Consider the following 16,982-nt stretch of genomic DNA (forward strand, 5'->3'; position numbering starts at 1 on the left):
ATCCATCTCCCCAATACAAAGCTCTGATCACAGGTGGGATGGCAGGACTGTTTCATGGAAAGAGTATTGAACTTGTACCTGAGGTCTTTTGCTACTTACATGGGCCCTGTCTCACCTTGGGCAAGTTCCTTGCACCACCTTCCAACTTCTTTGGACCTCAGTTCTCCCATCAATAAAGTGAAAAATCCTTTTGAGCTCCTTTTAGGGAGATCTGGCCTGTTTCTACCTTTCTTGATGTATTTCATTCCTGGCTCCCTCACGTTTTGTGTACTGTGGGCAGAGGGGCTATTTGTACACATTTCCTCCCTCCCAGGTCTTCATACCTTCTCTTCTTCCTACCTGGAAAGCTTTTTCTTCCCCACTTCATTATCCCAATGCCATCCCTAGTGTCCCTTTCTCAGAAAAAAATTCTCTGGACAACGTAGCTTTGGAAAATTCTTGCTAATAGCTCAGTTTTGTAGTTTATTTCAATGGTGTCATTTTACATGGTTGGATCATTTACTTAGTTCCTGTGTTCTCCACTAGTCTTTAAGCATCATTAGGGCTGAGATAGGTCCTTTTTGACTTACTTTTGAATTCTCAGTATGTATCCCAGTGCTAGGACATGGTAGATGCTCGATAAATGGCATTAGGTACATGAATGGAATGCCTAGTCTGATGTCCAATATTGAATGATTTCAGTACAAGCTTCTCTTTCTGAACTTCATGATGATTGAAAATGTGGCCCAGTTTTAACATGTTAGACCTCATCTACATTCACTCAGTTCTCCACCCCTAATTCATGACTCTGATCTGCCAACATGTTCTAATTGCTCCTCCATCATGGCCTTTGCTCACGGCATTTTTTCTTTCCTTCTCCACCTGTTGAACTTGTGTCTGTTCTTCAAAGTTTATTTCAAACGTGCTCCTTTCCAGAAAACTTTCTAATCATCCCTTCAGTGTATGATTTTCCTTCTCACAAAATGCTGGTTGCATTGCTCTTAGGGCATTTTCTTTCTCACTCTGAGTTTTAGTTATTCATGAGATTTTGTTTTCATCATATTACTCTTATTTTTCTGCTTCAGTTTTCTTTCAACTCTGCAATACCCTTCTTAATCATCTCATAAATTCTTTTTATACCTATTTTACTCATTTGTTAAATATGCACTGTTAAGGTATGGCCTCATGCTTATTTTTAAATACATTGCACACAGCAGGTAAAGAATTTATTGCAAATAGCTCTGGTGACTAATAATGCTCTTGACCTGCAGGCAGTGTGAGGTTTTAATTTGGGATGTAAAATGTATATAATCTGCTCAATAATTGTGCTCATTCTTTTTGCATTGGGGTTTATTTGTGTGCTGAATATTATCGTATATTGTGGTTCATGGTAGTGACAGCAATAATAGACCTTGAGCACAGTAATAAAAGTCAAGTGTGTATATAACTTTCTTGGAAAACATGATCTTAAACATACTGATGTCTGAAATATACTGATAACCCACACTCTTATTTCTTTCTTCAGAAGATTTACACTGTAGATGGAAAATTTTGAGATTTCTTGGAACATTAACTTCAAATACTTTGTCAGAGAATAGCAGTGAGAAGACATTAATATCTAGATTTTGAAGCTAAGTGCTAAATCAGTCATGAGTACTAGTAATTTGGATTTTAGGCAAGAGCAAATTCTTTATCTGAGACACTTTAATCTGATTATAAAAGTAATATATTACATGCCTGTTGTAAATCCACTGGGAAATAAAAAAATTTTTGTTGTCGTTTATCAATAAAAGGAATCCTTAAATTTTACTTTGTTCCTGATTATACAGAAAAATGAAAGGTTAGGGAGAGTAATTACACACAGTAATTATAGATAATCTCCTATAGAACATACAATTTCAATACTTAGAGATAACCACCAATAAAATTTTTGTTTAATGTTTGCAGTAATTTATTTTATACATATACAAGTTTTCCCAAATTGAATTAAGATCTCATAGGCGTTTATGCCATTTTTTGCAATTTATATTATAGATTAATTTTTTCACAACATATGTATTTTTAAATGGTTTAAAAATATTTATCTTAGTAAATAAACCCAATTTTTTTACATAAATACATTAAGTTAAACATATAGTTATTGTGTTTATATCAGTTTTGTCTATCGTTCCCTGTTTTACTTGGCTTTTCCCTATCTTCTTCATCCTTTTAAAGCTTCATCAGCACTTCCACAACCTTGCTAGTAACAAATTGTGTATTACTTCATAGTTTCTGTGCTCTAATATGACCCTATACTTTTAACTATGTATATACACATATACAGGCAATTTTTGGCCAGTTTTCATTATGTAATAATGGAATCGTTTTTTATAATTTTTTTAAAATTTGACTTGCTTTTTTGACAATATCCTGTGGAAATCAAAGTAAGTATATTTTTAAGTGCTAATTTATCCTTTGGGTATACTGCCATTTGTTTAACTAGTTTCCTATTGCTCTGTATTTAGATTGTCTCCAGTAATGAACAAATATTTTTGGCAGTGTCTTTGATCATCTCTTTTGGATAGATTAGTGGAAATGGTATCTATAGGCCAAGAGTATCCATATCTGATTGTGTTTAATTTTTACAAAAATAATAAATACACATATTTTAAAAATAAAACATGACTAAAACACTTTTAATGCAATACATTAGTTTCCTATTCCATTCCTCCATACTATCTGGTTCTGTTCTCTTTGGGCAGCTATTTTAACTCTTTAAGGTGTTTCTTCTTCTGGTCTTATCTGCATAATGCACATACATTGCAATTTTGGAATTATTAATTTTAAATATTTTCTATTTGTTCCTCTTGTGTTAGGTAGAATTCAGATGACTTAAATCTCCCCTATCTTCCCAATATTGTTCTATGAGATTTTCATTTAATGAAAATTAGTGTTTACATTATTATGATTATATAAATGTTATGCACTACAACATCAAGTATTTTTTTTTTTTTGTAATGTGATTTATGTCTTGAAAAACTTTTTCACAGAGTTAATATGATGATGTTTTTACTTGCATATATATCTTTAATATTTTTCCTATTGATGTTATAGATTTATCATTTTGTCTCATATGTTCATGTGTAAAATATTCTGTGAGTTCCTTTATTTTTCCTGGACACTTCCCTCCTGAAATATCCATAATTCTGTTTTAATCTGGACTAGACCAGCCACTATCACAATAAGAGTTTCTTTCTCTTTCTCTCTGTCTCTCTCTTCTTTCATCATGTCCATTTTTCCTAGATACAAAGTAACTTTTATTCTTGGCTTATTTCCTCATTTTGCTGGACCATATCTTCCAATAACTTTTTGAAAAAGGGTAAATTAAGGGAAAACTTTCTTGTGTGTTTCATGCCTAAAAATGTTCTTATTCTGCCTCCAGACTTAACTAGTAGTTGTGGTGGTAAGGTGTGGCCTCATATTTATTTTTAAATACATCATATGTAATACATAAGTAGTTTATAACAAATATCCATAGTGACGAATGAGTTACTGTACTCCAAACTTATAGGGAGGTTGAGGTTCTAATTTTGGATGGAAAAATCTATAAGACCCACAAGAAAAATATGCAAATTCTATTTGCATTGCAATTTTTCATGGGTTAAATATTAAAATTGTAGATTAAAATACAGATAATTTTTCTCAGAATTTTTGTCATTGCTCCATCATTCATCATCTATTTAAAAAAATATTTTTGCTCTTGAGAGATTGATGTTATTCTGCTTATTTCTCTGCACGTGTTCTGATTTTCTCTCTTGTTATTTCCAGAGATCTTACATTTTATGACATGCTTGATTCCCCCACCCCCTGCCCCTGTCCCCATTATTATGCTGGCTGAGCTTTTTAAACTTGGAAACTCATACTTTCAATTTCTTGGATTTTTCTTCATTAAAAATTTATTTAAAACATTTCAGTCTATTTTCTCTATACATTTGTTCTGGAAATGCTATTTGGATATAGGTTTCCCTAGATTCATTCTTTAAGATTCTTATCTTTTTTTTCCCCCAGGTTTTTGTGGTTGTTATTGTTTTACTTTCTAAAGAATTTTCTTCACTTTCTTATGTCCTGTAACGTAATTTTAATTTTGTAATTTAATAACTGAGAGCTAGTTTGTGTTGTTGGCTACTTTTTCTTATTATGTTGTTTCTTTGTTACAGATATAATAATTCTCATGTGAATGTGTTTCTTATTTTGTTCATTTTTCATATGTTATCTCTACCCCACCCCACACCAGTTTTCTATTCCTTGTTAATTTTTCTGTTTTGCATTGGAGAGTTTCCTCCATTATGGGTGACTTCTGGCAGTTTACATTTGAGTAAGGCAATAAAAACCTCTATGCCCACAGGCAAGGCTTGTCAATTGACAGAGTTTCCAGTGGACTGGTCAGGCATTGAATCAGCCATTCCATTAGAGGATTTCTGTATATCAATATCTAGGCTTATTTTGGGAGAAATGATTCAGATTTTTCCAGAAAAGTTGTTTTCTACCTGGGGCAAATTGCCTGTGCTTTCCAGCATTCTGTTAGCAGAGTTAAAGATTCCTAGAGTTTCTTACCATTTCAATACTTAATATAGTGACTTGTAATCATTCCCTCCCACCACCACCCCCACGTTTAACACATCATCTCTCATCCATCTTTTGCCGTTTGGGTGTTCACAATATCTGAATCTATTTCTTACAATTTTACTGGAAAATTACCATTCCATTTCTTGCTTGGAAAAAAGAGGAAGACAGGGGTTTTGCCATTTCATATAGAATCTTTCAACCAATCCTCCTGTATTTAGCCCTGTACCTTTGTGGTACCTGGTAACCCACGTCCTGAGAGACAAACAAATCACTTCTCCTGTGGCATTAGCCACCAAAGGAGCTTTAGTTGTAGCTTTGTCTGTTCTGCAAGTGCAGTTATCTCTCATCCATATCCTCTTCTTCCAAATATATCATTGAAATAAAACTTTCCATGAAAATCTCATTTCCTTTTTTTTATTTGCCCTTGTTGACCTTGTTATTTGTACATTATTTTTACTCATAAACATAAGTTGTAAATTTTATATTTAACATGGAGTTCTGTATATTTTAATGAATAACTTAAGAACTTTAATTTATATTGACATATTTTCTAGAAATGATATATGGCACCAACAGTGAATGAGAGTGTTTCTTTCTCCAGCCCAAGGCCAAAACTCATAAAATAAAACAAAACAAACATTTTGGCCAATATGAGAAGTGAATGTGGTTTCTTGTTCTAATTTACATTTTTGTCCTTTCTACTGTATGTGAATATGTCTCCAGCTTATTAAACATTTACATTTTTCTTTTCATCTTTTGACTTTTAATGCTCTTTACCTAGTTTTTTGCTCAAGATGCTTTGACTTTTTTCTTTTTGGTTTCTTTATGTGGTTGGGCTATAAATCTTCTGGCATACGTTTTTTACAATTGATTATTTACTTTTTGAGAAGGAATAACTTGCTTTTTTCTGCTTAATTCCTAATATGCATATGTTCAACTGCTGTTCTTTATCATTAATGTTCCTTTTCATGTTCTTTCCACAGGCAGATCCTTGCAGCAGCCAAAAGAGCTGACCAAGTGGGCCATTTTCTTTGGGTAGGATCAGACAGCTGGGGATCTAAAATTAACCCACTGCACCAGCACGAAGATATTGCAGAAGGAGCCATCACAATTCAGCCCAAGCGAGCAACTGTGGAAGGTATGGGTTTTATCAGCAGTATGATATGCTAAGGCAGTGATTGGTACTACCTATGATGGGTGGCCAAAACATGCGTCTTTGAGGGTTTGGAATTTTTACGTGATTTATGCAGGGTAGTTTGTATCCATGAAATGCAAATGAAGCCACATACCTGATCTGTTCTTTTAGTTGATATTCTTCTTTTGAAGAGATCATATTATTTTCATAATAATTATCACAATTAGCATATATTCTCTCTCTCTCTCTCTTTTTTTTTTTTTCATTTATACCACAGGAGTTTTCTGAGAGGAAAGCATTACCATTAATAAGAAGTAAAATAATAGAACATCCAAGTGTATGTGAGCGTACTACATTTTTTGAGATAATATTTTCCCTTTTGTAATTTATCCCTTACCTCCTTAGCAGTACTCCCTTCTTCTCCTAGAGTACTAGTCACTGCTATAACGCTTGGCTGGCTAACTCCTATTTATACTTTGGGTCTCTGCTTATATAGTAATTTTGCTTGGAAGTCATCTGTGTCCATTGCATTCCTTCCAAGTCTGTGTTAGCTGCCCCTGATATTGCTTCTATAGAACCCCACATATCCACTACTGTTGTAACTACCTCGTCACTTGTCTTTATCTGGAAGCATATCTATATGCATCAGTGTACCTCAAGCACTTAGTTCTTTCCATGAAAATTTCAGGTGCTCAAATTTTTTAAGTGGTTGTATGTCTGGAGGAATGGAAGAATCATAGACCACATGAGAGCCTGGCACAAAATATGGCTGAAAAGTTGGCCAGAGTTGCATTGTGAAGGGTCTTGAAAACTACACTAAGAAGTTTGTACTTAATTCTGAATGTCTGGCGAACATCTGAGCATATGAGTGATATTTGATCATAGGGGGTTAGAAAGCTCACCTAGGTGACTTTCTGGAGGAGTAAAGGGCAAGAGTTTGGTGAGAGTCAAAGCAAAGCAACAAATTACAGGGTTTCAACTGAGGTTCTCTGTTCCTATGCTCTAGATGCCACATAGACATGATGCCTGTACTCTGTGGTTGCTAACCCCAGGCACATGATTTTCTAGGATATAACTAATTATCTCAAAGTTTTTATAAATTTTTGAAAGAAAATTATTTTTCATGTGTATATGGGGCACACGAATTTATAATATTAAACACAAAACAGCATCATGGAAAGGCAAAAAAAAAAAAAGAAAGACCTCAAACAATGCACTAGGGGAGAAATGTTGTTATCAATAAAAACCATATTGGAAAATGATGAAACAGTAACAGTTCATTCAAAATTTTCCATTCTTACCCAGAGGAAAGTGAAGATTTTCTTGTGGCTTGCAGCTTGGTGCCTTGTTACAAAGAGCAACCAAGCTTTGTTCACTATCATAGGAGACTGAACATTAAAAATGCATTTACAGTGTTACTCCTAAGAAAGTGAAAAAACAAATGCATTAAGTTGCGCCATGGCTTCTGAAGAGCAAGGATGCCCACTCTTACCACTCCTATTTACAGAGTGTTAGAAGTACTAGTCAGAGCAGTCAGGCAAGAGAAAGAAATAAAGTGCGTCCTGATTGGAAAAGATGAAGTCAAATTGTCCCTGTTTGCAGATGTCATTATCCTATATATAGAAAATCCTAAAGACTCAACCAAAAATCTCTTAGAGCTGATAATCAATTTCAGAGACGTTGCAGAATACAAAATCAATACCCAAAGCATAGTAGCATTTTTATTCTCCAATAACAAAATAGCAGAAAAAGGAATCTAGAAAACAAGCCCATTTACAATAGTCAACAAAAACAAAATACCTAGGAATCAATTTAACCAAGGAGTTGAAAAATCTCTATATTGAAAATCACAAATCGCTACTGGAAGAAATTAAAGAGGACACAAAAAGGTGGAAAGACATTCTATGCTCTTGGATTGGAAGATTCAACATTGTGAAAATGTCCATTCTACCCAAAGCAACCAGCAAATTCAATGCAATCCCCATCAGAATACCAATGATATTCTTCACAGAAATAGAAAAAACAATCCTCCAAATATTTATAATACTGCTATATCCCTATATCATTGACCATGTTGTATAGTGCTGTACTCTCAGATATAAACAGGAAAAAGCCAATCAATGACCCACATTTTCTTTCCCTTTCAATTCATATTTTGAACATGTTCAGCAAACATCTGGATTTTTGGCTGGTGTTTTCTGTATGTACATAAATATAGCAATAAACTGCTTTAGGTCAAAGTGCTAAGTCCATTGTCTCTGTGACAGTAGTTTTTATCTTCTAACTGTATTTATTTTCCATTTACAGAAAAAGTGTTTCTTAGCCAAGAGTGTCATTCCTCTCCCTTTCAATTTAGTGATGGTAGGAGCCAAAGCCTGGAAAGGTCTGCTGCTGTCCCGCTTGCTGCCCAGCATTCATGGAGACATGGGGAATGTCTACAGAACTTGGCAGCACTCCTCCATGTCCTGAGCCAAAACACTTCTGTAATTTTTAGTTTCACTGCATTGTCTGATGAGCCAAAGAATCCCTGGCATTTTCCTCCCTTGTGTGTTGCCCTATTAACTAGCACTCTCAGTATATCTTCTTCAGCCCCCAACAAGTCCTCAGAGCAAAAAATATCCAAGTCGCTTTCAATTCTTCTCCCTCCAAAATGCTGTGTTTTTCTGAGAGTAGGCTGTCCTAGGCATCCTCTAATTACAGCCAAGTCATGGGCCAGCATCTTTTCATCTCTGCCATAATCATTAACATCAGGAAGCTCGTGTAATGAAGGGTGGTTTTTCAAAGCTAACTATAATGACTCTCACAATTGGTGACGATTCTCAAATGAGTGTATAGAACAGCTTGGTTCCTGAATTCAATCTGCAACGTATGTAGGAATAGACAGAAAAAGTACTCTAGACCCAGCATAAAGAGTCTGCTTTTCTTCTAAGGATTTCATGATTTTTACTCAAGATTGAATGAATTGTATTTTCATTTTTTTTCCCCTCTTAAACCAGAAAGATCAAGGCTGTAAAGATTCAAACTAAAATATTTCTGGCTCCAGTTTAGATATGTCCAACTTTAACCTTCCTTGATTACATGGAATGTTCTGCATATATCACAGGGTTTTTCCAGGTAAATGAGAGGAAACACCCACAAAGAAAAGTACTGCCTTGAACCACAATACTATTTCTGAGCAATGTGTATGCCTTTTGGACACATTGTCTTATTTCTAAAGAAAGCAGTAAGATACTGTATGAGCATTGTCATGAGAATTCCTTTCATTAAGTCTTTCCATAAATGCTTTTGTTACAAGCTCCAGCGGTGTATCAGACACTGAACTAAACACAGATATAGCAGATGACACTGTAGACCAGGTCTACCCCAGTTCTCACATCTAATGTGGAGGTCACAGATAATAAAGAAGAACACAAATAAGAAAATATAATATTAGGATGATTACCATAAAGCAGCTTTCCTTGCAGACCAGCATCTACATTACTGAGATGCAAAGACAGGGAAAAGGCCAGAAAGCCAAGCTACAATGCAGGTCAAAATAAAGATTAGGGGGAATACAGACACAAGTCAGCTGCTGAAGCCTCTCCAGCCTTTCCTAGATTCCTGGCACCTATTCATATCACATCCTTTGATTGCTGAAAATCCACCAGTGTTTCCCATTTCCTTATTTCTTATTGATCTGAAAAATACTTCTTCAAGATCCAGATCAAATCATTCATCTTTTTTAAGGCTTTCTTGCTTTTCTCAGAAAGAGTTAGTCTACGCTGTCCCTCCCAAACTAAACTCACTGAACCCCCAGTCCAGATCGTGCCAGATATCCCTGTTACTAACCACACTCACCCTGCTCACACTTAGCACTCACAACTAGAATCTAAACCGCCTTGAGGGCGGTGCCTACTTGGATTCCCCATGATTCTCTATCTTTACTTCTGAACTTCTGGCATTTACTAGAGGACCTAAAACATAGTACATTTTTAAAAACTTATCTTTTCTATTACATATGAATGTATTATAATATCTGAATACACAAAGAACTGCCTATTTGTATGAATTTGAAGTTTTCTCATCCAAAATGGTCTCTCTATTTGACTTTTTCTTCCATAGACATTTAGTTGAAAAATGCACTTAGTGTTTTAATTGGTGACTCCCCAGAGCCTTCCAAGCGGATTTGAACCCTTTTCCTCTTGCATCCCTTAGGAATGACGCTTGCCTTCTTTATTGATTTGACTTTGCCTTTCAAAATTAGAGAGACAGACTGTGCGGGGTAACATGATGGCTCCATTAGGCAGTTTGCTAAGATTTTGTAGACATCCATGGAAAGCCTCAGCTCTGACTCCCCAGAAAGTACAAAGTGCAGAGGAGCCTGCCTCTGTTTGCCTTGGACATCCCAGTGGGAGCCTCCTTTTCAGACTGTGCTGTGTCTATTAACAGAATGGGCTGAGGAAGGCAAGACAAGCAGATCACAGGAGTGAGAAGAACATCTCTGTGGAGAATAACACCATCTTATTTTTAATCTTGCAATGTTTAAACTAGAGATTATTGGTCTTGAGCAAGTAGTAAGCAATATAAACAGAGAGATCTGCAACTTAGATAACTAAGGAGATCTGTGACAAATTAATAAGTTGCTTTGTAAGTACAGAGTTCCAGTTTTTGACACACGCTGTCTCCTGTCAAGGGTGATTGATGTTATCTTCACCAGCTCCACTTAACTGGCCACCAATCAACTCCTAATTGGCAAATATGTTAAAAAAAGAAAATATCTGTTTTCTTTTTAAGGTATACTCTCTGATGCTCCAGCACACTGAACACTCACAGCTAATAGAATGGTTTCTAGTATGCTCCACTAATTGAATTTCTGATCTACCAAGAATTAGCAGTTTTTGTTTCTAAATGAGTTTGTTTTTGTTTCTAAATCATTTTGGCGTGATCTCCCATGGAGCTTCTGAATTCTTCAAGTCTCCCATCAGTCTCCTCTACCCTAGGATGCCTTCCTTCCCTTCTCACCTCAGCCTTGTTTCTAAGCTCATTCTCTCAGGCATATGGTGTCTGCTCTACTTACGAAGTGTTTGTCACATATAGTCAGTTATTCTTTGTATATATCAGGGGTTTTAACTAGGATCCACATGATAGATAAAGATACATTTCAGAAATGCAGATAACCATTTGGTCACTCTTCAGAAATCTAATTGTTTGAGAGTTGAGTAGACCAAGAGAGAACCTCCAAAGGAAGAATGAGAGAATGAGACTGACTCCATCAGAAATCCTTAGTTGTCAAAAAAAAAAAAGGACAAACTTCTTTTTTCCCAGGACAATATCCACTGGTCTCATAGAAAAATCACACAGGAAAGAGGCAACACATAATAATGGATCTCAATTCAAATAAGCTAAGCTGCAGTGTGGTGGCAAATACGCTCTCAGTGGATGAATGGAAAAAACAAATGTCTCTCACCCATATGTGGTATGCCGTGGTCCCAAATGGTTGTCCTCCATGTGTTCTTTCTGCCCTCTAGGCTGCTTCACTGTCATAGAACCTCTGTTTCAACACGTTCTTTCCTCACCACCGTTCAGCCTTGGAAAGAGATTGGCAGATTCACCCACTACCCTTAAATGCTTTGAACTGGAAGGGATGTCCATTATTTCTACTCTCCTTTCATTGGTCAAAGCAAGTCAAAGCAAGTTTTCTCTTCAAGGGAGCTTGCACATGGAAATAAAAGAGAGCTGAATATTGATGATCCCAAGTGATGTATGCCTCAACCTCTGTTTCTTGAAATACTTTATTAGCTGTTAGAACACTCACAGCAATGCTCAATGCATAAAGAGAGAAGCATTCTCCCCTACTTTGCCATAGATCCCTAAACAGCCTTGACACCATGAGCAGTGTCTTGGCCACAGTGCACAGCAGGGGATTCCAGTGTCAGTAGAAAACATGCTCTTTGGCAGAGTCCTGGCAGTGCCACTGTGCCCTAAGGAAAACAGTGATCCCTAGAAAGCAGGGAGATTCTCAGGAGCTTGTTCCTGAGAATGCATGTGACATCCTTGACTGGACATTCTGCATGAGCCATAGGGAAAGTGTCACTGGGCACAGTGGGGCATAGGCAACATTATTCCATTCACTCCTGAAGATGTTGGAGGGTGGTGAAATTTCAGTTACTTCTGTGATTCTGTGGACTTGTCATTTGTGGTTAAGGCTCTTGACTATTTACCCAGTAGCCATTCTCTCATGCTTCTTTTCAGCCAGCAGTAAGCTCTTCCCACATGGAGGCTTACAATGCCAAATGCTCACCTACCCAATCTTTCCTGCAGACTTAATTCTGACCATTGGGATGCATGAGAATGATTTCTGAAGGCATGTCTTGGAAATGTTTTTCTCCCTTAGAAAATAAGAGGCATGTTAATAGGGCAACTATATAACTTACTATGCAAACCAGGACTCTTTAGAAGCAAAAGGGGAAAAGGGGGCCATAAACTGTGATTATCCCAGGCAAACCAGGGTATATATCACTCTTTCCATGAGAAAGATTCTTTCCCCTTCTTCTCTTCCTGTTTTTTGTTTTTTGTTTTTTGTTTTTTGTTTCATGTTATCTTGCAAGAACAGAATGCATGGAGATACTGCAGTCATTTTAACAATGAGGAGAGAGAATGTCAATACCAGAGCACGGAAGACTGATATGAAGCCTGAGCTCATTACCACTTGCTTAAGTTGTTGAACCGATCCTGGAATTATCTATGTTAGGATTTCTCTTTATGTGAGAAAATTATTCTTATCTTTAAACCGCTTTTAAGCTAGATATTTTGTTACATGCAACCTAAGGTATCTTTAATAATATACCTGCTTCATTCACTTCTGTGCACCCAGCGTTTAAATAATAACTGTAAATTGTAGACTCCCACAAAATATTTGTTGAATAAATGCATTTTATAAAATAATGAAGAACTTTTTTAAAAAATATGGATTATAAAGTAAGTCATATTACTGTAAAATGAAAGTTCAGACAGCTTCAAGATAAATTGTTACCTTCACTATATATGCCTGTATTTATCACTATAGGTAATATTTTGTTAAATTTTTATTATAAAGTCCAGCTATTTCACAAGGCTTTTATATAGGAATTATGAACTATATGAAAATATTCATGTGATTATTCCTAAGGGAAAACTGAAGCTGAGGAATGCTCTCACAATTATGAAATCACTAAAGCTTGTGGGTCCTTGATTAGGAACAAAATTGTAAAAAAAAAAAAAAATGGAGAGAGAGTGATAGAAAATTAGATTTAATATTTTAAAATTAGATTTAATATTTTAAACAAATACCTTTTGTGTTGAAATTAGAAATGTATAAACATTGAAAATATAAATTTTAATTTCAGATATAAACTATTTTCAGGTTTAGGAAATTTGAGACCAATATCATTCTGGGTTCCATTGAATTAATATATCTGACACTGGATAGATAGTTTTTTTTTAAATAAATCATGACTTTTATGTGATACTTGCCTAGTTGAGAACTGATTGTGTATAATAGAATGTATGCTCAGGGTTACAAAATGTTCATTCAGCTAGTTATGTCACTGGCAACTTTTCTCCTTGAGTCATCACAATTCACTTTACAAATATACCATCTCTCTGTCTTTCTCCCCCAAATTTTCACTGTCATCACATCATCATTCATGTTTTTATATATCACATAGCTATAAGTAATGGGCTGTTGGATGTGGAAGAGATCATTAAATCCATCAGTCACTTAATTAACAAATGTTGACTGTCTACACTGTACGTCAAACACTGACAACAGTCAGGTGCTGGTGACCAGAAAACAAAGATCTTTGCCTTCTTAGGTGTTACACTCTTGTAGAAGTAAACAGATGATAATAAATAAGCATAACAAATAAGTAAAGCACATAGAGTATTAGGAGGTAGTGCTATAATTTCTATGTTTTATTGATGCTCTTATTTAGTTTATATATTGCTTTCCTGTTTTCCTTTAGTTCTTTGTCCATGGTTGTCTTTAGTTCTTTGAACATATATAAGACAGTTGATTTAAACTTGTTGTCGAGCAAGTCCAATATCTGGGCTTCTTGATAGATAGTTTCTGTCAATTTATTTACTTTTTTCTTCTTTTGAACTGTCCATACCTTCCTATTTCTTTGTATGTTTTATGATTTTTGTTGTTGCTGAAAACTTGACATTTAAGTATTATAATGTGGTAGCTCTGGAAATAAAATTCTCCACCTTCCCCACAGTTTGATGTTTTTGATTGTTGAAGGCTACAGTCATCTGTTTAGTGACTTTTCCAAACTCTTTCTACAAAGACCATATTCCTCATTGTGTGTGATCACTGAAATATGATCCTTTACCTTGTATTCAGCTTTTGACAAAGATTTCACTAAATGTCAGGACCTTATAAAAGCAAATAAAACTAAAACAACAACAAAAGAAAACACCCCTCCCAGTCTTTGTCGATTGTCTCTGTGCTGGGGAACTTCCTTAACATTTAACAGACCTTTTATACTTTTGTATTATCATTCACTTCCTGCTTGCATTGAGCCTAGAGATCAGTCAAGAGTGAAATCTTAGCATATAAGCAGATCTCTAAATTCTCTAATATACACAGGCACTTAGAATGCCCTAATTCCCTAAAGAAACTCTTTTCAGCTTTTTCTGCCAGGCTTTATGCTGTCTATTACAAGCCTCAACTCTATATGACCTATTGCCCCAGATGACTGCAGGTTTTTCATTCACCTTACATTTTCAAGCAATTCCTGCCTCTTTTCTACCCTGAGTGAGTCCTGAGTTAGGCAAAACAGAGACAAATGCCCTGCGTCCATCCTTCAGGTAGCTTCCAGACAGATTAGGACAGACACACACAATAATTTGAAAATAAGATCTGCTTTGTTCTCTCCAGACCCCAGTATTATGGCCCCACAATGGAAATGTTGGCCTCCGTCTTCAAGACCACCACTGAGCCAGGTAGAGGGTAAGCCAAAGACAAGTAAAAATGTCACAAAGCTTTTGTACTTTGTCTACATTGCCTTTTTCTTGATTTGGCATTCACTTTGTTGCTGTAAACATTTGACTGTTTTCCAGAGTTCTGACAAAGTTGGTTTTGACAGTTTCTGCTTGTTTGTCAGTGTATATGTGGAGGGACAGGAACTTAGAGCTGCCTACTCTGCCATTGTGTTGACATCATACCTGGCAAGTGCTATAAAGTAAGAAAAGTAGAGCAGGGTAAGGGAGAACATCAGTGAGGGTGGTGTTACAATTTTAAATAGAATAGTCAAGGTAGACCTCATTGAGAAGATGACTTTTGACAAATGATTTGAATAAATGAAGGAATTATCCAGGTGCATACCTTGGGGAAGAGTGCACCAGGCATAGGGAACAGCTCAAGGGCCCTAATGCAGGAGCATTCCTGGTGTGTGTGAGGAACAACATGGAATCTGACGAGTTGGAACAGAGTGAGCAAGAGAGAGATGAAGTCAGGAGACATTAGGAGGGTCAGATCACATAGGACCTTGTAGGCCATTGTAAGACCTTTGTAGGTTTTGGACACAGAAATAACATGATCTGTCTTACATATTAAAAGGATCATACTGGCTGTCAGGTTGAAGGTAGACTGGGTAAGAAGGATAAAATCTGGGAGACTGGTTATGAGGCTATTACAATAAACCAAGTGAGAGATGATAGTATGGTGAACCAGGATGGTAGCAGTGAAAGTAATAAGAATTGTTTAAATTTACAATAGATTTTGAAGGTAAAGTCAATGGGATTTGGGGACAGAAATAAAGAAAAGTGAAGAATAATTGCAAGGTTTTTCACTTGAGGAACTAGAGAGATGGAATTGTCATCCGCTGAAATAGGGAATACTGTCAATGTCAATTTTGGGTGTGTTTAGTTTGAGACACTTATCAGACGTCCAAGTGGAGATAGTAAGTAGGCAATTGGCTGTATGAGCCGAGGATTTATAACAGGAATCTGGAAACAAATGACTCTAAAATTCACGGGGGTCATTGAAGTTTAGTGTTTAAAAAAGTTATGTAGAGAATAGTAGGGGACCAAAGAGTAATTGCTAGAACATTTCGTTATTAAAAAGCTGAGAAAAGAAGAAACCAGATTGGTCAGTGAGGTAGGATAAAAATAACAAGAGTATGATTTCTTGGAAACCAAGTGAAGAAAATGTTTCAGAGTGAAGGGGTTTCATTGGCTTGAGCAATATACTGCTGCTAAGTCAGGTAGAGGTACTGAGAATTGACCATTCGATGTGGCAATATCTCCACATCAGTGGTGATTTTTTTGACGTAGAAATGTTACATATGAGTGATGTTGGCAAAAGCTTGATTGAAGTGGGTATAAGAGGGTATCTATAGCTAATAAATATCATTGCCTAGAACTCCCACCAACTTCTCCCAAATTTTCATATGAGCATTCCACAGACATTGAGAAGGAGGACTGTGGTCACTTAGATCTTTTGAGAGTCTTCAAAGAATATGCCATTATAAATGACAAAAGGGAATAAATATATAGGGTGGATAACAATCCCATCCTCCAGAATTTCAAGCTAATTTTGTGGACGAGGTCATGTTAGGACATTAGACAGAACAAAATCCTAAGAGGAAATTAATAAGGCAGATATTCTGCAATCTTAACAACATGATGCATTTTGCTTCCAGACATATGTTTCATATCATTGTACTATTTATATTTTGGCATATAAAAAATGTATGGGATGACACCAGGATCAAGGGTTTGGATCCCCATATTAGCCAGCTGCCAAAAAAAAAAAAGAAAATGTGGTGTGATTGTGTGTGTGTGTGTGTGTGTGTGAGAGAGAGAGAGAGAGAATCACCACCAATGACTCTGTATTGCTAACTACAGAGAGAATGGACGGGTGTGGTACTAACCAACATCAGTTCTAGGGTTGTTTGTTTATATCACCTTCGAGGTAGGGTGCTAAGAAGACCTGAGTAAATATTTTTTCTTCTACTCTCTTCCAGTTTTCTCATACAGAAAATGAGTAGATGGGATTGAATGATATCTGAGAACATTTTTTAGTCCTAATGTTTCATGATTATCTACCACAAAACAAAAAAAGAAGGGTGCGTGTGGTGTGTGCAAGGTAAACAAAAGAATGTGAAAGACTGCTGTCAAGAACAGGGGAGGGAATAAAGAAGAGACAAAATCACTATTGTGAAGTTCTGGGGACAGGAGTAAAACTGACTAAATAAAAAATTTTTTCAGACACCTGTCTTGGTTTTATTCATGTAGAGGA

General features: G+C 36.0%; 1 protein-coding gene across 1 annotated transcript in view; it reads left to right on the plus strand.

Annotated features, from left to right (window-relative positions):
- Positions 1-16,982, plus strand: part of GRM7 (glutamate metabotropic receptor 7) — a 782,386-nt gene that overhangs the window by 436,483 nt on the left and 328,921 nt on the right. The window contains exon 4 of the mRNA XM_063114276.1: positions 5,568-5,722. Within this exon, the coding sequence (XP_062970346.1) occupies positions 5,568-5,722 (155 nt within the window). The remainder of the gene's footprint in view (positions 1-5,567; positions 5,723-16,982) is intronic.

Source organism: Cynocephalus volans, chromosome 11 (assembly GCF_027409185.1).
Source record: "Cynocephalus volans isolate mCynVol1 chromosome 11, mCynVol1.pri, whole genome shotgun sequence".
Classification (NCBI taxonomy): domain Eukaryota; kingdom Metazoa; phylum Chordata; class Mammalia; order Dermoptera; family Cynocephalidae; genus Cynocephalus; species Cynocephalus volans.